This window comes from Bombina bombina, chromosome 2 (genome assembly GCF_027579735.1).
Source record: "Bombina bombina isolate aBomBom1 chromosome 2, aBomBom1.pri, whole genome shotgun sequence".
Lineage (NCBI taxonomy): Eukaryota > Metazoa > Chordata > Amphibia > Anura > Bombinatoridae > Bombina > Bombina bombina.
In genome coordinates, this window is record NC_069500.1 from 229,854,458 (window position 1) to 229,879,555 (window position 25,098).

The 25,098-nt window shown below is 39.4% G+C and overlaps 1 protein-coding gene across 1 annotated transcript in view; it reads left to right on the forward strand.

The window, feature by feature from the left end:
• ADGRV1 (adhesion G protein-coupled receptor V1) overlaps positions 1–25,098 on the forward strand; it is a 1,190,013-nt gene that overhangs the window by 261,423 nt on the left and 903,492 nt on the right. Inside the window, 2 exon segments of the mRNA XM_053699719.1 lie at positions 1,963–2,572; positions 16,158–16,373. Of these exon segments, the coding sequence (XP_053555694.1) occupies positions 1,963–2,572; positions 16,158–16,373 (826 nt within the window).

The window sequence follows — 25,098 nt, forward strand, 5'->3', positions numbered from 1 at the left end:
TAGTTTTTATTGAAACTCACAGAAACAGCAAGTTTGAGCATAGGCCCAGAGAAGAACAGTCTTTGTCAAGTTTCAGAATACTTTAGTAGGTTGCAGTTACAAAGTCCAGTGGATATTGATACTTGAATTGTGTAATACACCCAGTGATATAGAGGGTGAGACTGTCATGGGGTATAGTAGACACAGGAAACTCAACAGGCACAGGATACCCAGCTGGTACTGTTGGTGAAACTGTCACAGGATACCAGGTAGGTACAGCAGGCACAGCTGGTTTGAGGAAGGCTGTCACTGGTATAGTAGACACAGGATACTCAGCAGGCACAGGATACTCAGCGAATTCTGTTGGTGAGACTGTCACGGGATACAAGGTAGGTTAGACAGGCTCAGGTGGTTTGAGGAAAGCTGTCACTGGTATAGTAGACACAGGATACTCATCAGGCACAGGATACCTAGCGGGTACTGTTGGTTGGACTGTCAAGGGAAACCGGGTAGGTACAGCAGGCACAGCTGGTTTTAGGAAAGCTGTCACTGGTATAGTAGATACAGGATACTCAACGGAGAACAGGATACCCAGAGGATACTATTGGAAAGACTGCCATGAAATACCAGGTAGGTGCAGCTTTAGGAACAAGATGAGCATAAGGAGGTACAAGGTAAGTATGCTTGGTCTCTGGAACAAGGTGACCATACAAACATATCAGGTAAGTATGCTTGGCTGTCAGGAACCAGGAGAGCATATGCAGGTACAAGGTAGGTATGCTTGGTCTCTGGAACAAGGTAAGCATATGCAGGTACAAGGTAGGTAAGCAGGTTTCAGAAAGTTTATAATAACTCAACTTAGAGTGATGGGCTGAGTAACTCCCACTCCAATAGCCTCCAGGTGGGAGTTCCAGTAATTAGGACATGGCCCCTTTAAATCTAGGCAGCGCGCAGCCACACGCATCTAGAGAGCTGCAGCAGCAGCTGTAGAAGTTGAGTCTCGGTGTTCCTCCAAGTAGAATGCCAAGACTGAAGACATAACCCTTGGCGAGACCGGGAGCGACAGTGATCGCAGGTAAGAATCTGACATTACATGGGTGAAATTAACCTTTTAACTTCCAAAAAAATAGCAAGACTTATAAATGAATAAATCATGCATTTGAGCTGGGGCATTATGAGTATGCAGTACATGTGTCTATGATGTGCCATTTAAATGTATTATACTGTAATATGTTAATTAAACAGTTTCTTTATTGTGAAAAGCGATTTTTATTTTAGCATGTTTTTGGTTTAATAAACGGATTAAACAGTACAGGATATTAATATGTGGCATGTTCTGAAATTTTTATCAAACTGTAAAGCATTTTGTAAAACTAATGAGCTGCTTCATTCTGACAAATCTGATTTTACCAAATGGGGTTATGCACTGTGTTGACTGTATTTATGCAGTCCCACTCCACTAACTACATTCATGCAATCTCACTGTATCATTCTGGTTTATGTAATCTTGCTGTACTGGCCACGTTTATACAATCCCATTTGGTAGGGTGAGATAGCATAAACGTGGTCGAAACAAAAGCAATTTTCTTTTTGAAGGTCTTAAAAAAGTGTGAAAATAAAACATATGCGGCCAATGAAGATTTAGTTCCACATGCAGTGTCTACTGTTAAATACTCAGACCTCTTATATATTTGTATTCTTTGATGTTGTTGTGGAAAAGACCTGGAATAATTTAGAATAAAAGCTACCCTATGATAAAACAATATCCAATGGTATCCCAGATATTTCATATTTGATGTTTCAACTATCCTGTTCAAAAAGCCTTACAATTCTCTTTATTAATATGATGTCTACTTAGTAATCAAAATATATATATATTTTAATTATTAATACATCAATTCTTAAGTACAATAAAAACAGCAAAATGCTATTATGCTTTTAGTTTAGAAATGTTGTCAAATAATGTTTTTATTTATCCCATAGGTATTTCGTGGTCATGGTACTTTATCAAAGGTGATCTTATTTTGGACTATAGAATTGGCTTCATCAGATGACTTGGCCTTCAGTTCTGGGAATGTAACCTTTGAAATTGGACAACGCATTGCAAACTTAACTGTTCAGGTCTCACCAGATGATGTTCCAGAATTGGATGAAATGTTTAGGGTGTTAATCACTAATGTTTCAAGTGGACGCCTTGGGATTTACACAGAGGCCAATCTAACTATCTTTGCTAACGATGATCCTTACGGACTTTTTATATTCTCTGAAAAAAATAGGCCAATCAAGGTTGAAGAAAAAAACATTAATATTACTTTAACGATTAAAAGATTGAAAGGGCTTATGGGCAATGTAATTGTTGCCTACAAAACTCTTGCAGACTCAGATAAACTTTTTCTCCCCCCATCTAACATAGCAAGGGCAACGGAAGGAAAAGATTACTTGTCTGTTTCTGGAAATGTTCATTTTAAAGCAAACATGAGTGAAGTCAACATTTTTCTTCCGATTTTGGATGATGATGATCCAGAAAGAGCAGAATCATTATTTGTTGCATTAACCAATGTCACATTAGAGGACAAGGAGCAACATCAGCTGGGTAATGTGTGATTAAATGTATATAAGAGAACCAATAGCATATTTTTTATATCTAAATAGCTACAGTATTTATACATTTGTGACAACATTTTCAAGTTTCTTTTTTAAGGGCATGACTTAATTTACATAGTAAATATTCAACTTTTTTAATTATTTAAATAGTTTGTAATCATACATGAGCTTTTATAAGTGGAAAAGCACAAGATTATTTAGTTTTGACAGTCATTATATAGATATGCTCAACCAGTCAATTGCAAAGCTTATCACAGACAGTGATGTGGTAAAATGCTGACCTTAAGAAAGTTCATGGTCAAATTAAATTGTTCTTATGTTGAAGTAGAAAAAATGAACCAAATATATAGTGACATATTTTCTTAATTAAAGTGTATAAATGTATACTCTTTATTGCAAAAAACATAATTTATGTAAGAACTTACCTGATAAATTAATTTCTTTCATATTGGCAAGAGTCCATGAGCTAGTGACATATGGGATATACAATCCTACCAGGAGGGGCAACGTTTCCCAAACCTCAAAATGCCTATAAATACACCCCTCACCACACCCACAATTCAGTTTAACAAATAGCCAAGCAGTGGGGTGATAAAGAAAGGAGTAGAAAGCATCAACAAAGGAAATTTGGAAATAATTGTGCTTTATACAAAAAAAATCATAACCACCATAAAAAGGGTGGGCCTCATGGACTCTTGCCAATATGAAAGAAATGAATTTATCAGGTAAGTTCTTACATAAATTATGTGTTCTTTCATGTAATTGGCAAGAGTCCATGAGCTAGTGACATATGGGATATCAATACCCAAGATGTGGAGTCTTCCACTCAAGAGTCACTAGAGAGGGAGGGAATAAAACAAAAACAGCCATATTCCGCTGAGAAAATAATCCACAACCCAAAAATAAGTTTATTTTCACTTTTGAAAGAAAAAAACTTAAATCAAAAAGCAGAAGAATCAAACTGAAACAGCTGCCTGAAGAACTTTTCTACCAAAAACTGCTTCCAAAGAAGCAAATACATCAAAATGGTAGAATTTAGTAAATGTATGCAAAGAGGACCAAGTGGCTGCTTTGCAAATCTGATCAACTGAAGCTTCATTCTTAAAGGCCCATGAAGTAGAGACTGATCTAGTAGAATGAGCTGTAATTCTCTGAGGCGGGGTTTGACCCGACTCCAAATAAGCTTGATGAATCAAAAGTTTCAACCAAGAAGGCAAGGAAATAGCAGAAGCTTTCTGACCTTTACTAGGACCAGAAAATAAAACAAATAGACTAGAAGTCTTCCTGAAATTTTTAGTAGCTTCCACATAATATTTCAAAGCTCTTACCACATCCAAAGAATGTAAGGATCTCTCCAAAGAATTCTTAGGATTAGGACATAAAGAAGGGACAACAATTTCTCTACTAATGTTGTTAGAATTCACAACCTTAGGTAAAAATTGAAAAGAAGTCCGCAAAACTGCCTTATCCTGATGAAAAATCAGAAAAGGAGACTCACAAGAAAGAGCAGATAGCTCAGAAACTCTTCTAGCAGAAGAGATAGCCAAAAGGAACAACACTTTCCAAGAAAGTAGTTTAATGTCTAAAGAATGCATAGGTTCAAATGGAGGAGCCTGTAAAGCCCTCAGAACCAAATTAAGACTCCAAGGAGGAGAAATTGACTTAATGACAGGCTTAATACGAACTAAAGCCTGTACAAAACAGTGTATATCAGGAATTATAGCAATTTTCTGTGAAATAAAACAGAAAGAGCGGAGATTTGTCCTTTCAAGGAACTTGCAGACAAAACCTTATCCAAACCATCCTGAAGAAACTGCAAAATTCTAGGAATTCGAAAAGAATGCCAGGAGAATTTATGAGAAGAACACCATGAAATGTAAGTCTTCCAAACTCTATAATAAATCTTTCTAGAGACAGATTTACAAGCTTATAACATAGTATTAATCACTGAATCAGAGAAACCTCTATGACTTAGAACTAAGCGTTCAATTTCTATACCTTCAAATTTAATGATTTGAGATCCTGATGGAAAAACGGACCTTGAGATAGTAGGTCCGGCCGTAAAGGAAGTGGCCAAGGCAGGCAACTGGACATCCGAACCAGATCCGCATACCAAAACCTGTGTGGCCATGCTGGAGCCACCAGCAACACAAAAGACTGTTCCATGATGATTTTGGAGATCACTCTTGGAAGGAGAACTAGAGGCGGGAAGATGTAAGCAGGTTGATAACACCAAGGAAGTGCCAGCGCATCCACTGCTTCCACCTGAACATCCCTGGACCTGGACAGGTATCTGGGAAGTTTCTTGTTTAGATGAGAGGCCATGAGATCTATCTCTGGAAGTCCCCACATCTGAACAATCTGAGAAAACACATCGGGATGGAGAGACCACTCCCCTGGATGTAAAGTCTGGCGGCTGAGATAATCCGCCTCCCAATTGTCTACACCTGGGATATGCACCACAGAGATTAGACAGGAGCTGGATTCCTCCCAAGCAAGTATCCGAGATACTTCTTTCATAGCTTGGGGACTGTGAGTCCCACCCTGATGATTGACATAAGCCACAGTTGTGATATTGTCTGTCTGAAAACAAATGAACGGTTCTCTCTTTAGTAGAGGCCAGAACTGAAGAGCCCTGAGAATTGCACAGAGTTCTAAAATATTTATTGGTAATCTCGCCTCTTGAGATTTCCAAACCCCTTGTGCTGTCAGAGACCCCCAAACAGCTCCCCAACCTGAAAGACTTGCATCTGTTGTGATCACAGTCCAGGTTGGGCGAACAAAAGAAGCCCCTTGAACCAAACGATGGTGATCTATCCACCATGTCAGAGAGTGTCGTACATTGGGATTCAAGGATATTAATTGTGATATCTTTGTATAATCCCTGCACCATTGATTCAGCATACAAAGCTGTAGAGGTCTCATATGAAAACGAGCAAAGGGGATTGCGTCCGATGCTGCAGTCATGAGACCTAAAACTTCCATGCACATAGCCACTGAAGGGAATGACTGAGACTGAAGGAACCGGCATGCTGCGACCAATTTCTCCAACATTGGTGTGTCCGGTCCACGGCGTCATCCTTACTTGTGGGATATTCTCTTCCCCAACAGGAAATGGCAAAGAGTCCCAGCAAAGCTGGTCACATGATCCCTCCTAGGCTCCGCCCACCCCAGTCATTCTCTTTGCCGTTGCACAGGCAACATCTCCACGGAGATGGTTAAGAGTTTTTTGGTGTTTAAATGTAGTTTTATTCTTCTATCAAGTGTTTGTTATTTTAAAATAGTGCTGGTATGTACTATTTACTCTGAAACAGAAAAGGATGAAGATTTCTGTTTGTAAGAGGAAGATGATTTTAGCAGACAGTAACTAAAATCGATTGCTGTTTCCACACAGGACTGTTGAGATGAAGTAACTTCAGTTGGGGGAAACAGTTAGCAGTCTTTTCTGCTTAAGGTATGACTAGCCATATTTCTAACAAGACCATGTAATGCTGGAAGGCTGTCATTTCCCCTCATGGGGACCGGTAAGCCATTTTCTTAGTTAAACATAAAAGATTAAAGGGCTTCAAAAAGGGCTTAAAAACTGGTAGACATTTTTCTGGGCTAAAACGATTGCTTTACTAGGCATATTATGCAGATTCTAACTAATTATTGGTATTATAATCTTGGGGAACGTTTAGAAAAACGGCAGGCACTGTGTTGGACACCTTTTTCAGATGGGGGCCTTTCTAGTTATAGACAGAGCCTCATTCTGGGACTGTATAGGGGTTAAATGTAAAAACGGCTCCGGTTCCGTTAATTTAAGGGTTAAAGCTCTGAAATTTGGTGTGCAATACTTTTAATGCTTTAAGACACTGTGGTGAATTTTGAACAATTCCTTCATACTTTTTCACATATTCAGTAATAAAGTATTTTCAGTTTGAAATTTAAAGTGACAGTAACGGTTTTATTTTAAAACGTTTTTTGTGCTTTGTTGACAAGTTTAAGCCTGTTTAACATGTCTGTACCATCAGATAAGATATGTTCTATATGTATGAAAGCCAATTTGTCTCCCCATTTAAATTTTTGTGATAATTGTGCCATAGTGTCCAAACAAAGTAAGGACAGTAATGCCACAGATAATGATATTGCCCAAGATGATTCCTCAAATGAGGGGAGTAAACATGATACTACATCATCCCCTACTGTGTCTACACCAGTTATGCCCACACAGGAGGCCCCTAGTACATCTAGTGCGCCAATACTTATTACCATGCAACAATTAACGGCTGTAATGGATAACTCCATAGCAAATCTTTTATCCAAAATGCCTACTTATCAGAGAAAGCGCGATTGCTCTGTTTTAAACACTGAAGAGCAAGAGGACGCTGATGATAACTGTTCTGACATACCCTCACACCAATCTCAAGGGGCCATGAGGGAGGTTTTGTCTGATGGAGAAATTTCAGATTCAGGAAAAATTTCTCATCAAGCTGAACCTGATGTTGTGACATTTAAATTTAAATTAGAACATCTCCGCGCACTGCTTAAGGAGGTGTTATCTACTCTGGATGATTGTGACAATTTGGTCATTCCAGAGAAATTATGTAAGATGGACAAGTTCCTAGAGGTTCCGGTGCCCCCCGACGCTTTTCCTATACCCAAGCGGGTGGCGGGCATAGTAAATAAAGAGTGGGAAAGGCCCGGCATACCTTTTGTTCCCCCCCTATATTTAAGAAATTATTTCCTATAGTCGACCCCAGAAAGGACTTATGGCAGACAGTCCCCAAGGTCGAGGGGGCGGTTTCTACTCTAAACAAACGCACTACTATTCCTATCGAAGATAGTTGTGCTTTCAAAGATCCTATGGATAAGAAATTAGAGGGTTTGCTTAAAAAGATTTTTGTACAGCAAGGTTACCTTCTACAACCAATTTCATGCATTGTTCCTATCACTACGGCAGTGTGTTTCTGGTTCGAGGAACTAGAAAAATTGCTCAGTAAAGAATCTTCGTATGAGGAGGTTATGGACAGAGTTCAAGCACTTAAATTGGCTAACTCTTTTGTTTTAGAGGCCGCTTTGCAATTAGCTAGATTAGCGGCGAAAAATTCAGGGTTTGCTGTCGTGGCGCGCAGAGTGCTTTGGCTAAAATCTTGGTCAGCGGATGTGTCTTCCAAGACAAAATTGCTTAACATTCCTTTCAAAGGTAAAACATTATTTGGACCTGATTTGAAAGAGATTATTTCAGACATCACTGGGGGAAAGGGCCACGCCCTCCCACAGGATAGGTCTTTTAAGGCTAATAATAAGCCTAATTTTCGTCCCTTTCGCAGAAACGGACCAGTCTCTAATTCTGTATCCTCTAAGCAAGAGGGTAATACTTCACAACCCAAACCAGCCTGGAAACCAATGCAAGGCTGGAACAAGGGTAAGCAGGCCAAGAAGCCTACCACTGCTACCAAAACAGCATGAAGGGATAGCCCCCAATCCGGGACCGGATCTAGTGGGGGGCAGACTTTCTCTCTTTGCTCAGGCTTGGGCAAGAGATGTTCAGGATCCTTGGGCGCTAGAAATAGTTTCTCAAGGTTATCTCCTGGAATTCAAGGAACTACCCCCAAGGGGAAGGTTCCACAGGTCTCAATTATCTTCAAACCAAATAAAGAGACAGGCATTCTTACATTGTGTAGAAGACCTGTTAAAGATGGGAGTAATTCATCCAGTTCCAATAAGAGAACAAGGAATGGGATTTTATTCCAATCTGTTCATAGTTCCCAAAAAAGAAGGAACATTCAGACCAATTTTGGATCTAAAGATCCTAAACAAATTTCTCAGGGTACCATCGTTCAAAATGGAAACTATTCGAATGATCCTACCTACTATCCAGGAAAATCAATTTATGACTACCGTGGATTTAAAGGATGCGTACCTACATATTCCTATCCACAAGGAACATCATCAGTTCCTAAGGTTCGCTTTTCTGGACAAGCATTACCAGTTTGTGGCACTTCCATTTGGATTAGCCACTGCTCCAAGGATTTTCACAAAGGTACTAGGGTCCCTTCTAGCGGTTCTAAGACCAAGGGGCATTGCAGTAGTACCTTACTTGGACGACATCCTGATTCAAGCGTCGTCCCTGTCAAAAGCAAAGGCTCATACGGACATCGTCCTAGCCTTTCTCAGATCTCACGGATGGAAGGTGAACAAAGAAAAAAGTTCTCTGTCCCCGTCAACAAGAGTTTCCTTCTTGGGAACAATAATAGATTCCTTAGAAATGAGGATTTTTCTGACAGAGGTCAGAAAATCAAAACTTCTAAGCTCTTGTCAAGTACTTCATTCTGTTCCTCGTCCTTCCATAGAGCAGTGCATGGAAGTAATAGGATTGATGGTTGCAACAATGGACATAGTTCCTTTTGCACGAATTCATCTAAGACCATTACAACTGTGCATGCTCAGACAGTGGAATGGGGATTATACAGACTTGTCTCCGACGATTCAAGTAGATCAAAAGACCAGAGATTCACTCCGTTGGTGGCTGACCCTGGACAATCTGTCACAGGGAATGAGCTTCCGCAGACCAGAGTGGGTCATTGTCACGACCGACGCCAGCCTAGTGGGCTGGGGCGCGGTCTGGGAATCCCTGAAAGCTCGGGGTCTATGGTCTCGGGAAGAGTCTCTTCTCCCGATAAACATTCTGGAACTGAGAGCGATATTCAATGCTCTCAGAGCTTGGCCTCAACTAGCAAAGGCCAAATTCATAAGGTTTCAGTCAGACAACATGACGACCGTTGCATATATCAATCATCAGGGGGGAACAAGGACTTCCCTGGCGATGAAAGAAGTGACCAAGATAATTCAATGGGCGGAGGATCACTCCTGCCACTTGTCTGCGATCCACATCCCAGGAGTGGAAAATTGGGAAGCGGATTTTCTGAGTCGTCAGACATTCCATCCGGGGGAGTGGGAACTCCATCCGGAAATCTTTGCCCAAATAACTCAATTATGGGGCATTCCAGACATGGATCTGATGGCGTCTCGTCAGAACTTCAAGGTTCCTTGCTACGAGTCCAGATCCAGGGATCCCAAGACGACCCTAGTAGATGCACTAGTAGCACCTTGGACCTTCAACCTAGCTTATGTATTCCCACCGTTTCCTCTCATCCCCAGGCTGGTAGCCAGGATCAATCAGGAGAGGGCCTCGGTGATCTTGATAGCTCCTGCGTGGCCACGCAGGACTTGGTATGCAGACCTGGTGAATATGTCATCGGCTCCACCATGGAAGCTACCTTTGAGACAGGACCTTCTTGTTCAGGGTCCATTCGAACATCCGAATCTGGTTTCCCTCCAACTGACGGCTTGGAGATTGAACGCTTGATTTTATCAAAGCGTGGGTTTTCAGATTCTGTAATAGATACTCTGATTCAGGCTAGAAAGCCTGTAACTAGAAAAATTTACCATAAAATATGGAAAAAATATATCTGTTGGTGTGAATCTAAAGGATTCCCATGGAACAAGATAAAAATTCCTAAGATTCTATCCTTTCTACAAGAAGGTTTGGAGAAAGGATTATCTGCAAGTTCTCTGAAGGGACAGATCTCTGCTTTATCTGTTTTACTTCACAAAAGACTGGCAGCTGTGCCAGATGTTCAAGCATTTGTTCAGGCTCTGGTTAGGATCAAGCCTGTTTACAGACCCTTGACTCCTCCCTGGAGTCTAAATCTAGTTCTTTCAGTTCTTCAAGGGGTTCCGTTTGAACCCTTTCCTTTCCGTAGATATTAAGTTATTATCTTGGAAAGTTTTGTTTTTGGTTGCAATTTCTTCTGCTAGAAGAGTTTCAGAGTTATCTGCTCTGCAGTGTTCTCCGCCCTATCTGGTGTTCCATGCAGATAAGGTGGTTTTGCGTACTAAGCCTGGTTTTCTTCCGAAAGTTGTTTCCAACAAAAATATTAACCAGGAGATAGTTGTACCTTTTTTGTGTCCGAATCCAGTTTCAAAGAAGGAACGTTTGTTACACAATTTGGACGTAGTCCATGCTCTAAAATTCTATTTAGAGGCTACTAAAGATTTCAGACAAACATCTTCCTTGTTTGTTGTTTATTCTGGTAAAAGGAGAGGTCAAAAAGCGACTTCTACCTCTCTTTCCTTTTGGCTTAAAAGCATTATCCGATTGGCTTATGAGACTGCCGGACGGCAGCCTCCTGAAAGAATCACAGCTCACTCCACTAGGGCTGTGGCTTCCACATGGGCCTTCAAGAACGAGGCTTCTGTTGACCAGATATGTAAGGCAGCGACTTGGTCTTCATTGCACACTTTTGCCAAATTTTACAAATTTGATACTTTTGCTTCTTCGGAGGCTATTTTTGGGAGAAAGGTTTTGCAAGCCGTGGTGCCTTCCATTTAGGTGACCTGATTTGCTCCCTCCCTTCATCCGTGTCCTAAAGCTTTGGTATTGGTTCCCACAAGTAAGGATGACGCCGTGGACCGGACACACCAATGTTGGAGAAAACAGAATTTATGCTTACCTGATAAATTACTTTCTCCAACGGTGTGTCCGGTCCACGGCCCGCCCTGGTTTTTTAATCAGGTCTGATGAATTATTTTCTCTAACTACAGTCACCACGGTATCATATGGTTTCTCCTATATATATTTCCTCCTGTCCGTCGGTCGAATGACTGGGGTGGGCGGAGCCTAGGAGGGATCATGTGACCAGCTTTGCTGGGACTCTTTGCCATTTCCTGTTGGGGAAGAGAATATCCCACAAGTAAGGATGACGCCGTGGACCGGACACACCGTTGGAGAAAGTAATTTATCAGGTAAGCATAAATTCTGTTTTTAAACGTCTCTTGTCTGTTAGAGACAGAGTCATGGACACTGAATCTATCTGGAAGCCTTAAAAGGTGACCCTTGTCTGAGGAATCAAGAAACTTTTTGGTAAATTGATCCTCCAATTATGTTTCCGAAGAAACAACAATAGTTGATTTGTGTGAGATTCTGCAGTATGTAAAGACTGAGCTAGTACCAAGATATCGTCCAAATAAGGAAACACCACAATACCCTGTTCTCTGATTACAGATAGTAGGGCACCCAGAACCTTTGAAAAGATTCTTGGAGCTGTTGCTAGGCCAAATGGAAGAGCAACAAATTGGTAATGCTTGTCTAGAAAAGAGAATCTCAGAAACTGATAGTGATCTGGATGAATCGGAATATGAAGGTATGCATCCTGCAAGTCTATTGTGGACATATAATGTCCTTGCTGAACAAAAGACAGAATAGTCCTTATAGTCACCATCTTGAAAGTTGGTACTCTTACATAACGATTCAAAATTTTCAGATCCAGAACTGGTCTGAACAAATTTTCTTTCTTTGGTACAATGAATAGGTTTGAATAAAACCCCAAACCTTGTTCCTGAGGAGGAACTGGCATGATTACCCATGAAGACTCCAGGTCTGAAACACACTTCAGAAAAGCCTGAGCTTTTACTGGATTTACAGGAATGTGTGAGAGAAAAAATCTTCTCACAGGAGGTCTTACTTTGAATCCTATTCGATACCCTTGAGAGACAATGCTCTGAATCCAATGATTTTGGACAGATTTTATAAAAAAATCCTTGAAAAACCTCAATCTGCCCCCTACCAGCTGAGCTGGAATGACGGCCGCACCTTCATGTGGACTTAGGGGCAGATTTTGGTTTCCTAAATGGCTTGGATTTATTCCAATTTGAGGAAGGCTTCCAACTGGAAGCAGATTCCTTGAGAGGAGGATTGAGTTTTTGTTCCTTATTCTGACGAAAGGAATGAAAACGGTTAGAAGCCTTAGATTTACCCTTAGGTTTTTTATCCTGAGGCAAAAAAACTCCTTTTCCTCCAGTGATAGTTGAAATAATAGAATCCAACTTAGAACCAAATAAATTATTACCTTGGAAAGAAAGAGATAGTAATCTAGATTTAGATGTCATATCAGCATTCCAAGATTTAAGCCACAAAGCTCTTCTAGCTAATACAGCTAAAGGCATGGATCTAACATCAATTTTGATAATATAAAAAATGGCATCACAAATAAAATGATTAGCATGTTGCAGTAAGCGAACAATGCTAGATATGTCAGAATCCAATTCATGTTGCGCTAAATTTTCCAACCAGAAAGTTGATGCAGCCGCAACATCACTCAAAGAAATAGCAGGTCTGAGAAGATGACCTGAATATAAATAGGCCTTCCTTAGATAAGATTCAAGCTTCCTATCTAAAGGATCCTTAAAGGAAGTGCTATCTTCCATAGGAATAGTGGTACGTTTAGCAAGAGTAGAAATAGCCCCATCAAATTTGGGGATCTTTTCCCAAAACTCTATAGATTTTGCTGGTAAAGGATACAATCTCTTAAACCTTGAAGAAGGAATAAAGGAAGTACCTGGCTTATTCCATTCCCTAGAAATCATATCAGAAATAGCCTCAGGAATGGGAAAAACACCTGGGGAAACTACAGGAGGTTTAAAAACAGCATTTAAACGTTTATTAGACTGAACGTCAATAGGACTGGTTACCTCAATATCCAAAGTAATTAACACTTCTTTTAATAAAGAACGCATATACTCTATTTTAAATAAATAAGTAGATCTGTCAGTGTCAATATCTGAGGAAGGATCTTCTGTTTCAGATAGATCCTCATCAGAAGAGGATGAATTATTATGTTGTTGGTCATTTGGAATTTCATCAGCTAAATGAGAAGTTTTAAAAGACCTTTTATGTTTATTAGAAGGTGGAAATGCAGACAAAGCCTTCATAATAGATTCAGAAACAAATTCTTTAAAATTTACAGGTATATCATGCTCATTAGAAGTTGAAGGAACTGCAACTGGCAATGTACTTTTACTGATAGAAACACTATCTGCATGTAAAAGTTTATCACGACAACTATTACAAATGACATTTGGTGGAATAATTTCTACAATTTTACAACAAATGCACTTAGCTTTGGTAGAACCGACGTCAGACAGCAATGTTCCAGCAGAAACTTCAGAGACAGGATCAGATTGGGACATCTTGCTCAATGTAAGAGAAAAAACAACATATAAAGCAAAATTATCTATTTCCTTAAATGACAGTTTCAGGAATGGGAAAAAATGCAAAAGCATAGGCCTCTTGATAGAGAAGAAAGCAGGAGGCAAACATCAATGGGGTATTGAAATAATGAAGAAAAATTGGCGCCAAGTATGACGCACAACGTAATGTAAACTTTTTTGGAGCCAAAAATGACCGGAAATGACACACTTGCATCACTAATGACGCCGCCGTGTGAAAGATCTCAATGTCACGTATGACGCCGGAAATGACGAAGTTGCGTCAAAAACTTAATTTCCCAAGCCAAAAAAGTTCGCGCCAAAAATTACGCAATAAAGTCTAACATTTGACGCACCCGCGGGCCTAATACCCGCAAATGCAAAAAGTAGTCAAATTGAAAAAGACTAAACTCCAGGTAAGAAACAAATTTCTTAAAGTGTTTATATTCCCAAATATGAAACTGACAGTCTGCAAAAGGAAATACATGAACCTGACTCATGGCAAATATAAGTACAATACATATATTTAGAACTTTATATTAATACATAAAGTGCCAAACCATAGCTGAGAGTGTCTTAAGTAAATGAAAACATACTTACCAAAAGACACCCATCCACATATAGCAGATAGCCAAACCAGTACTAAAACAGTTCTTTATTAGAGGTAATGGTAAATTTGAGAGTATATCGTCGATCTGAAAAGGGAGGTAGGAGATGAATCTCTACGACCGATAACAGAGAACCCATGAAAAAGACCCCCATTAGAGAAATCATCATAATTCAATAGGTGATACTCCCTTCATGTCCCTCTGACATTTACTGTACTCTGAGAGGAATCGGGCTTCAACAATGCTGAGAAGCGCATATCAACGTATAAATCTTAGCACAAACTTACTTCACCACCTCCATAGGAGGCAAAGTTTGTAAAACTGAATTGTGGGTGTGGTGAGGGGTGTATTTATAGGCATTTTGAGGTTTGGGAAACTTTGCCCCTCCTGGTAGGATTGTATATCCCATATGTCACTAGCTCATGGACTCTTGCCAATTACATGAAAGAAATATATTCCCTACCTTCATTGTTAAGTCAGTTCAACTGTGATTACAGTAAATTAACTATTTGAATAGAAAAAAAGAAGAAAGCTGCAATCCATGGGTACAGAGGGGAAACATATCTATTAGCTGACAACACCAGAAACATTTTGGGGCTCCTGCACCTTTAGGTTATAGTAAATAAACTAAGCCCCTTAGTTCCAGTAAAAGGTCATCTTAATGCTGCAGGATACAAAGACATATAAAAAAGATGGGTGCTTCCATATTTTACTTAGAGTAGCAGCAACAATTTGTGTTTATTAGGCACAACACAACACAATCAGCAACGTTTCGGTATTGCTTCCTTATTCATGGAGCATGAATAAGGTAGCAATACCGAAACGTTGCTGATTGTGTTGTGTTGTGCCTAATAAACACTAATTGTTGCTGCTACTCTAAGTGGAATTTTTATTGATGGTACAGAGATTTGAGTGGGTCTCTGGAGTGGCTGGCAATAGGGTCGCTGTGTGCTGGATCATTCTTATTGATTTTGGTGCTTCCAAATTTTGGCAGCAGTTTGGGGAAGACCCTTTCCTTTTACAGCATGACTTGTGCAGCATGTGCACAAGATGTGGACATTATTGGTTTGATGATTTTGTGTGGTGAAACTGAAGTGTTTTATATAGAGCCCTGACCTCAACCCCTATTTAACACCTTTGGTTGAAATGGAAATGCAGATTGCGAACCTTCTCATACAACATGAGTACCTGACCTCACAAATGTTCTTTTGACCCAAGAACACTCCAAAATATTCATAGAAAGCCTTCTCAGAGGAGTCGCATCTGTTATAGCCTCAAAGGGGGGAAATACATATTAATGCACATAGTTTTGGAATTAATTGTCCAACACACATGTAAGTCTGATGGTCAGGAGTCCTCACACCTTCGGCCATATAATTTTAAGCCAAGTCTAAATATTTGTAAATCAAAATATATTTTTTTTTTTACTGTGATTAATTTTCAATAGTCAAACTCCTCCACTTGCCTAATCTGTAGGAGCTAATGTGAGCTTAAGACGGCAGACAACAAGGCTAGTGAAGATCATTAAGTTAGTATAAAGTGAATTGTTTTGCAGTAATTATCATTAAAGCCAATTAGAATCAAAATATGTAGCAGGGTTAGCCTTGATAAGTGAGCCTGGTTCTTTTCCACAATTTATAGAGCTAAATTACACAAAAAGGGCAAGATAAATAATATAGGACAGAAATTGATCTTTAATAAGCTAGTGCTGCCTCCTGCTGCATGGCGAGCATAACAGATTGGTAAGAAGCACAAATGTAATCTAAATCTATAGCTTATTCTTTTTTCCCTACTTAGAGACAACTAAACACCATGAATTTGGAGTACAAGATGCAGGATATTTTATTTTTAAATAGAAACATATGTCTCTGTATATGCTGCAACGGTGATGTAGGAATTGTATGGTCATTCTCTTAATATCCCATATCTGTTCAGTTTTAGATTCTCCACAGCTTGGATCTAAAATTGAAACAGTTGCGCATGTAATTATTAACGCCAGTGATGATGCTTTTGGTGTACTACAATTGTCAACTACAGTCGTGCGGGTTGCGGAAAATTACGTTGGGCCGATTATTAATGTAACCAGAACGGGGGGGATGTTCGCAGACGTTTCCGTGAAATTCAAAGCAGTGCCAATTACAGCGACAGCTGGTGAGTACACAACAAATATTTCAGCTATAAAGATACATAACACCGTTAAACTAACTCATCATACATGTATATTTTATTAATAAAAAACACACTGCATTTACATTATTTTGTTTTACCTCATCTTTCAAAAAGATTTTTTTATTAATTACTTTTAATAGCCCATTTTTCTAAATGTGTTGTCAGCCAATCATCTCACAATATGGGAATGTGCATTCTCTGTTGTGCATGGGTAATGCAGTTAGGTTTATCTGTAGCGTTGTCTCTCACTATTTTACATATGCTCCAATTCCTGCTAAGAATGGTGACACATGCACATCTGTTTACATTCTTATTTATTTTATTGAGCAAAATTGAGATTAAATGTTATGCTCCTGTAAGAGCCAGAAATAATAAAATAAAATAAAAATAAAACCAAAAAAACAAACAAAAAGTGTTAAAGGGATATGTTACTTTATTTAATGTGAAACTTACAGGATGTGCATGACTTTGTACAGCTATGTCCTAGAACCTTTCACATTCACCATATGCCGCCGCATATTTTCTCGCTTATTCAAAGAGAAATGCAAAGAAAATATGCAGCATATAATTAGGGAGTATGGGTATGGATGCAAATTTTCTCAGAATTCACTTCACACGTCTAATAGTGTGCACAGGCAGTGGGAAATAGTTTACAATAACTTCTTATAATTTTGAACCAGCTTTAAATTTTTCCGCCAGTGTGTGGCCAATATAATGGCTGCCACAAATGCCCTTCTAACAGCAGCAGAGGAAATGTGTGACCACTTGGGTATTGATTTTGAAATCCCAGGTCCTGCCTGATTTGGGTTTTTTCTTTTTGGTGTGATGGGGGGGTTGTTGGGATTTTATTTCTGAGGGTGAGGTGGGGGTTGTTGGGGTTTTTATGGATTGTTTATTATAGGGTGGGTGGTGTTGGGTATTCCATTTTATCTCTGGTGGAGTGGGGTGGGGGGCGCGAGTTGGGGGCTGTTTGGGTATTTATGTATTTTCTATTTTTATAAACAATTTTTTAAATAAAAATTATTGCCTCTCTCTCTATTTTTGCGTTTGTATTACATATTTCAAAAAACATTGTTTGCTAGCGTTAACCTAAATATCGCTTAAAGACGAAAATCTCAATCACATTTTTGCATTCCCCTATAGAAGTCAATGGAGCAAAAAAAGTTGAAAAAAGACTAACACCCACTCTCACGCAAACTATATCACATATTCTCATTAGTGCAAACCCAACATAAAAATATTAATATTTAATTTTCCAATGTTCTTTACATAACGGAATATGTTCTAATTATTCATAAATAAACATTTCTACAAATATCTGATGTTTTTTTAAAACAAATATAAATTTATACCTATATATATATAGATGATTATATATAGGTAAAGATATATACATATATATATATAGAAATATCTATTTATAAATACATAGAACATATTCTGCTATGTAGAGAACATAGAACATTAGAATGTGAAAGATATGAATTAACCACATCAGTGCAATTAAAACTGCTCGCGAAAACACGATAGCGCTTGCGCAAAACTGTTTGTGCCTCACTTTTTATATTCTCTTCCATGCAGATGGCGAGTTTTTTAGGCAAATTTTGCCATGAATCTAACCAAAGTGTAAAAAATCACTTGATTCTGAATAGCATTTAAACAATACAGTAGACAAAGGTGTGAAATAATGCAACTGTGTACTTTTTATACAATGTTTCATGCAGCCGAAAATAGGTAGCTTGAATCATATTTTTGCTTGAAAATGTTCACACTTTGGCCCCTATTTAAGAAAGTCTGGCGGACCTGATCTGACAGTGCGGATCAGGTCCGCCAGACCTCGCTTAATACGGCGAGCTATACGCTCGCCGCATTCAGCATTGCACCAGCAGCTCACAAGAGTTGCTGTTGCAACGCCGCCCCCTGCAGACTCGTGGCCAATGGGCCGCAAGCAGGGGGGTGTCAATCAACCCGATCGTACTCAATCAGGTTGATATCCGGCAATGTCTGTCCGCCTGCTCAGAGCAGGCGGACAGGTTATGGAGCAGCGGTCTTTGTGACACGGGCCATCTTACGGGCCACCTTACGGAGCTTGATAGATAGGCCCCTTTGCTTGATTTTAAATGCCACTGCCTGATTTTGAGACAATTTTTGATGTGAATCACAGGTTTGCTTAATTTTGAAAAGGCCACATTGGCTGACAAGGACAGCTCACACAGAAAATGTTGGTTTTATCCAGATCATAAACATCTCTTTTTCAAAAAGAAAAGCATTGTTTTAAAACATTCTATTGTACTATTTAAGGAAGTAGAACTCTTCATCCATAAAGTGACTGCTACTCTAGCAAATGTGCAGGTGCTGTGGTAAAACAGTTCTGGTTGCATTTTGCTTTCACTGTGTGGAACACAATGGAAAACTACATGAAGATTGACCTAGGAATCTTAAAGTAACAGGCAGAAATGTAGAGGTTTAAATGTTCTAAAGTATATGAATATGACAATGTTGGCTGTGCAAAGCTGGGAATAAGTAATAAAGGTGCTGTATATCTTTTTTTTTTTTTTTTAAACATTTATATTTTATTGAGGTTTTCAACATAAATTACATTGCAACTATAATGTGTCACCATTCAAAGGAAACAGGAAAAAAGGCAACTTATGTACCAGAATAAGAATATACAAATCAGATACAAATTGGAGATAATACAATCGCCGAATACAGCAAAATAGGTACCACAATAGACACATATTCCAATAATAATAAATCAACCCACATATTATAAATTGGTGCAACTTAAACCTCCTTTTATATTCTTATAGAAACCTCCTATGATATTGTAAGACCACTCTTGGGTCCCAACCTAATAGTTAGTGCCTATGGAGGCAAACTAGAACGGAATATACTTTTATGAACCTCTTAAATAATGTATAAGCTACTAATACACCTATAACTGATATCACTGGAGGTAAAAGGGCTAAAGCGATATACGGTCACTCTTAGACCATGATGCGCAATAATAATAGTTACTTACTGAATATATAATACAACGATATATAAGATGTATAGATTTTGAACTGATGAACTACCTTTTGAAATATACAGAACTTGTATAAATCTATGAAAACATAAATATGAAGCTGGAAATAGCGGACCAAAGCCACTCTGTATAAATCCCAACCTAAATGCTGGGAGTGTACCACCCTCCCACACAGAACATAATAATTTTGCTACAAAACACAGTATTAGGGGTGGGTAAAGGAGGGGAGGAGGCGCAGAGAGTAATAAAACTCTTAATAAAGTATTATGCTGTAAATAGGACCATTCATGAGCTCTTCTCCAACCATACAGTTACAAGTGGGAAAGGGAAAACACAAGCTAGAGATAGCAAATAAATGTATACATTACTACCTAAGAGGAGCATGTCTACAGTCCTAATTTGTGCTGTCAGGGAAGCTAATCTTAGCTATAAACTTTATCTGGATAAGCAGAATATTAATTTCAAGATCTGCAGTAACTCTCAATTGTACCTCACCTCACATTGGTTAAAGCAAATAGTTCCAAATTCGCTGGCTCGGCCGCAACCAGCAGAACAGGCTCAGGCAAACATACATAACATGGAGGATTTTGTATCCTAGGAATCCTACTGCCTATCACAAGTCATTTGCGTGTCTGTTGCTTTTGTATGGGACCAGGGGGACATAAGGGCAATTGATACTCAGAGATACCTCTGTAGGAGGCACATCACAAATTTATCTGCTACATAGTCTCAAATTCCGATGCAATGAAGTACTGATCTTGTATAACAACACATGAACATAATAAATATAAAACATACTAACACAATAATTAACAAAATTAGAAAATGCTATGAAGCTATGGAAAGATAAACAGACATCATAGATGTGGTGTGTTATAGGCAGTTGGCATTAAACAGCGCTATGTAAGTAAACATATACATATATTTATATAATTACACATACATATACAACCTAGCAAGGAAAGATTGTGTATTAGTATTTGCAGTGATATGAGCAATTACAACCATATGTGACTAAATAACTAAAGTAAAAAACTCAGCATTACAAAGATGGTAGAGAAAAAAAATGAAGTCTATTTAAACAAGTATGAGGTGCCTATGCTCATGCGGGAAATGAGTCCAAGGATCCAACAACGTTAACGGCTGCTTTTAATAGTGAGTAGCAGAGTCACACAAAAGGCAGGCCAGAATTTTTAAAGAATTAACCTATTCCAGATTTGAATTGGGGCAACATAGATTCAACTGTATATGCCAGTATATGGGGCAAGTTATTATATCTGGAGCGGAACTCCTGGATTGGCAAACTACAGACGCTAGCCCTTAGCTGCATGTCCACGGAACATCTGCTGAAGTCTCTCTCACTCTCACACCCCCAAGCCGCCCATACATCTCCGATGGTGAAACTGAAGCAACTGTGGTAGCAGATGCAGTGGTCCTGCTCACCGATGTCAGCACAATCTCCAGAACACTGCTCAGACCACATCGGCCCGAAGAACCGGCAAGACAGTAACCATGTGACTCAGCATCTCGAGAAGTTCCAACTACTCGTACATCCATAACATCGATCCCCTGCTCAGCGGCGGTCACATCCCCCATGTCCGGGGCTGAAGAGAAGGGTATGCGGCATGCTGATGTGTTCCTCTGAATATCGGTTAGTTCATCTTCTCTAACAGATGCGTACCCATCTATTTGTGCGTCCTCGGGCTGTGCTTTGGCTATAATGGATGGCTCAGGTGTAGATATGGCAGACGGCCAGATGCCATGTGCGCACCTTTTATTAGAGATCTGAGGTCTTCGAATACAATGGATAACTTTAGATCCAGTTCCAGTAATAGATTGCAGATCATGATATTCTCTTCCTCCATGCTCAAAGAAATAAAGTTAATAGAGTGCACTGGTTGTTTCTGCTACTCGGCTTGCTGGTCCGATACTGCTCAACTGAGTCCAGAGGCCTATGCAACTCCGAGTCTGGGTCTTTGTGTACCCTTAATCAGATACCTAGCTGTTATCAAAACCACTGCCTATAAATAAGTAAGAGCTTGGCTGGGTGAAAAGTGTATTTAGATAGTGGTTTTAATATATTTTGGTGAAATTAATTCCCCAAGCAGCAGAGCAAGGTAAAAACATGTCTGCTCCTGTTGCTGGCTGACTCCGCCCCATTGTCTATCTTTTTAAACAATAACAATTTTAGTGTTGACTGTCCCTTTAATCTTTAATTTTCATTTAGTCTTCCCATTGTTTTCAAGATTACCTTTAATTAAATATCTTGTTCTAATTTACTTTTTTTTTTTGCATTTGTCACCTTTTAATGCGTTTAAGAGAACAGATTTAAATAGAGCTGCAGAAACAAGAGGGAAATCAATAGCATAGTGAGTAGTTACCATGCTATTGTAGAAGTGCCCAGCAGTTTAATGTTCCTTTAATGGAAAAATGGTGAAAATAAAAGACTACCTTGCAGTCCTGGTTGTGTTACAAAATCACGTATTTCATGTTTCATTAGAATTTTAAAAACTATCGGCTAGATTACAAGTTGTGCGTTAGGGTAAAAAAGTAGCGTTAAGAGGTACTAACTCTGCTTTTTTACGCCTGCTGGTATTACGAGTCTTGCAGGTTTAGGGTGACCGCACACTTTTTTGGCCTTACCGCAAAACGACTTACGTAAACTTCGTAAAGTCTTTTTTCTATGGGACATCCATAGCGCTGGTATTACGAGTCTGTCCTGGGAGGCCAAAAAGTGAGGCCAAAAAGAGTCCTAACGCATTTAAAAGTCAGTAGTTAAAAGTTTTATGGTACAACGCCATAACCTAAAACTCATAACTAAAGTGCTAAAAAGTACACTAACACACATAAACTACCTATTAACCCCTAAACCAAGGCCCTCCCATATCGCAAACACTATAAAATTTTTAACCCCTAATCTGCTGCTTCGGACACCGCTGCCACCTACATTATATTTATGAACCCCTAATCTGCTGCCCCCAACATTGCCGACACCTGCATTATATTTATTAACCCCTTAATGACCGCAGCACTTTTCCATTTTCTGGCCGTTTGGGACCAAGGCTATTTTTACATTTCTGCAGTGTTTGTGTTTAGCTGTAATTTTCCTCTTACTCATTTACTGTACCCACACATATTATATACCGTTTTTCTCGCCATTAAGTGGACTTTTTAAAGATACCATTATTTTCATCATATCTTATAATTTACTATAAAAAAAATTATATAATATGAGGAAAAAATGGAAAAAAACACACTTTTTCTAACTTTGACCCCCAAAATCTGTTACACATCTACAACCACAAAAAAACACCCATGCTAAATAGTTTCTAAATTTTGTCCTGAGTTTAGAAATACCCAATGTTTACATGTTCTTTGCTTTTTTTGTAAGTTATAAGGCAATAAATACAAGTAGCACTTTGCTATTTCCAAACCCCTTTTTTTCAAAATTAGCGCTAGTTACATTGGGACACTGATATCTTTCAGGAATCCCTGAAAATCCCTTAACATGTATATATTTTTTTTAGAAGACACCCCAAAGTATTGATCTAGGCCCATTTTGGTATATTTCATCCCACCATTTCACCGCCAAATGCAATCAAATAAAGAAAATCGTTCACTTTTTCACAATTTTTTTGACAAACTTTAGGTTTCTCACTGAAATTATTTACAAACAACTTGTGCAATTATGGCATAAATGGTTATAAATTATTCTCTGAGATCCCCTTTGTTCAGAAATAGCAGACATGTATGGCTTTTGTTGTTGCTTTTTGGTAATTAGAAGGACGCTAAATGCCACTGCGCACCACAAGTGTATTATGCCCAGCAGTGAAGGGGTTAATTAGGGAGCATGTAGGGAGCGTCTAGGGTTAATTTTAGCTTTAGTGTAGTGTAGTAGACAACCCAAAGTATTGATCTAGGCCCATTGTGGTATATTTCATGCCACCATTTCACCGCCAGATGCGATCAAATTAAAAAAAACGTTACATTTTTCACAATTTTAGGTTTCTCACTGAAATCATTTACAAGCAGCTTGAGCAATTATGTCACAAATGGTTGTCAATGCTTCTCTGGGATCCCCTTTGTTCAGAAATAGCAGACATATATGACTTTGGCGTTGCTTTTTGGTAATTAGAAGGCCGCTAAATGCCGCTGCACATCACACGTGTATTATGTCTAGCAGTGAAGGGGTTAATTAGGTAGCTTGTAGGGAGCTTGCAGGGTTAATTTTAGCTTTAGTGTAGAGATCAACCTCCCACCTGACACATCACACCCCCTGATCCCTCCCAAACAGCTCCCTTCCCTCCCCCACCCCACAATTTTCCCCGCCATCTTAAGTACTGGCAGAATGTCTGCCAGTACAAAAATAAAGGGAATCTTTGTTTTTTTTAAAAAAAAAATTGTATAGCATATTTACATATGCTGCTGTTTAGGATCCCCCTTAGCCCCCAACCTCCCTGATCCCCCCTCAAACATCTCTCTAACCATCCCCCTTTGCCTTTTTGGGGGCCATCTTGGGTACTGGCAGCTATCTGCCAGTACCCAATTTGCAGAAAAAAAGGTTTTTTTTTTTTATTTTTCCCCATTTTTTTTTCTGTAGTGTAGCTTCCCTCCCACATACTAACCCAACACCCCCTGATTTCGCTTTTTATTTTGATTAATTTTATGTTTTAGAACCCTGATGAGCAAATCCTATGGTTCATATTTTCTGTAGTGTAGCGGTTCCCACCCGCTCCCTCCCGTGCACGCGCCCGCCCCCTCCCTATCGTGCACGCGCGCGCACCCGTGCGCGCCCCCGGGTCATCCCCGCCCACGATCCCGCCCCCCCTCCACATCACTGGACCCATCGATGGCCGCCACCCGCCTCCCACGTCGGCTCCCACCAACGATACCGGCCATCGATGTCCGGTGCAGAGAGGGCCACAGAGTGGCTCTCTCTGCATCGGATGGCCATACATGGTTATTGCAGGATGCCTCCATATCGAGGCATCACTGCAATAACCGGAAAGCAGCTGGAAGCGAGCAGGATCGCTTCCAGCTGCTTTCCACACCGAGGACGTGCAGGGTACGTCCTCAGGCGTTAACTGCCTTTTTTTTGAGGACGTACCCTGCACGTCCTCGGTCATTAAGGGGTTAACCCCTAATCTGCGCCCCCCGACATCACTGGCACCTACATTATAATTATTAACCCCTAATCTGCCACTCTGGACACCGCCGCCACCTACATTTTATTTATGAACCCCTAATCTGCTGCCCCCAACACCGCCGCCACCTACATTATATGTATTAACCCCTATTCTGCCGCCCCCAATGTCGCCGCCACCTACCTACATTTATTAACCCCTAATCTGCCGCCCACAACGTCGCCACCACTATATTAAAGTTAATAACCCCTAAACCTAAGTCTAACCCTAAACCTAACACCCACTAACTTAAATATAATTTAATTAAATCTAAATAAATATTCCTATAATTAACTAAATTATTCCTATTTAAAACTAAATACTTACCTGTAAAATAAACCCTAAGATAGCTACAATATAACTAATAGTTACATTGTAGCTAGCTTAGGGTTTATTTTTATTTTATAGGCAAATTTATTTTAACTAGGTAGAATAGTTATTAAATAGTTATTAACTATTTAATAACTACCCAGCTAAAATAAAGACAAATTTA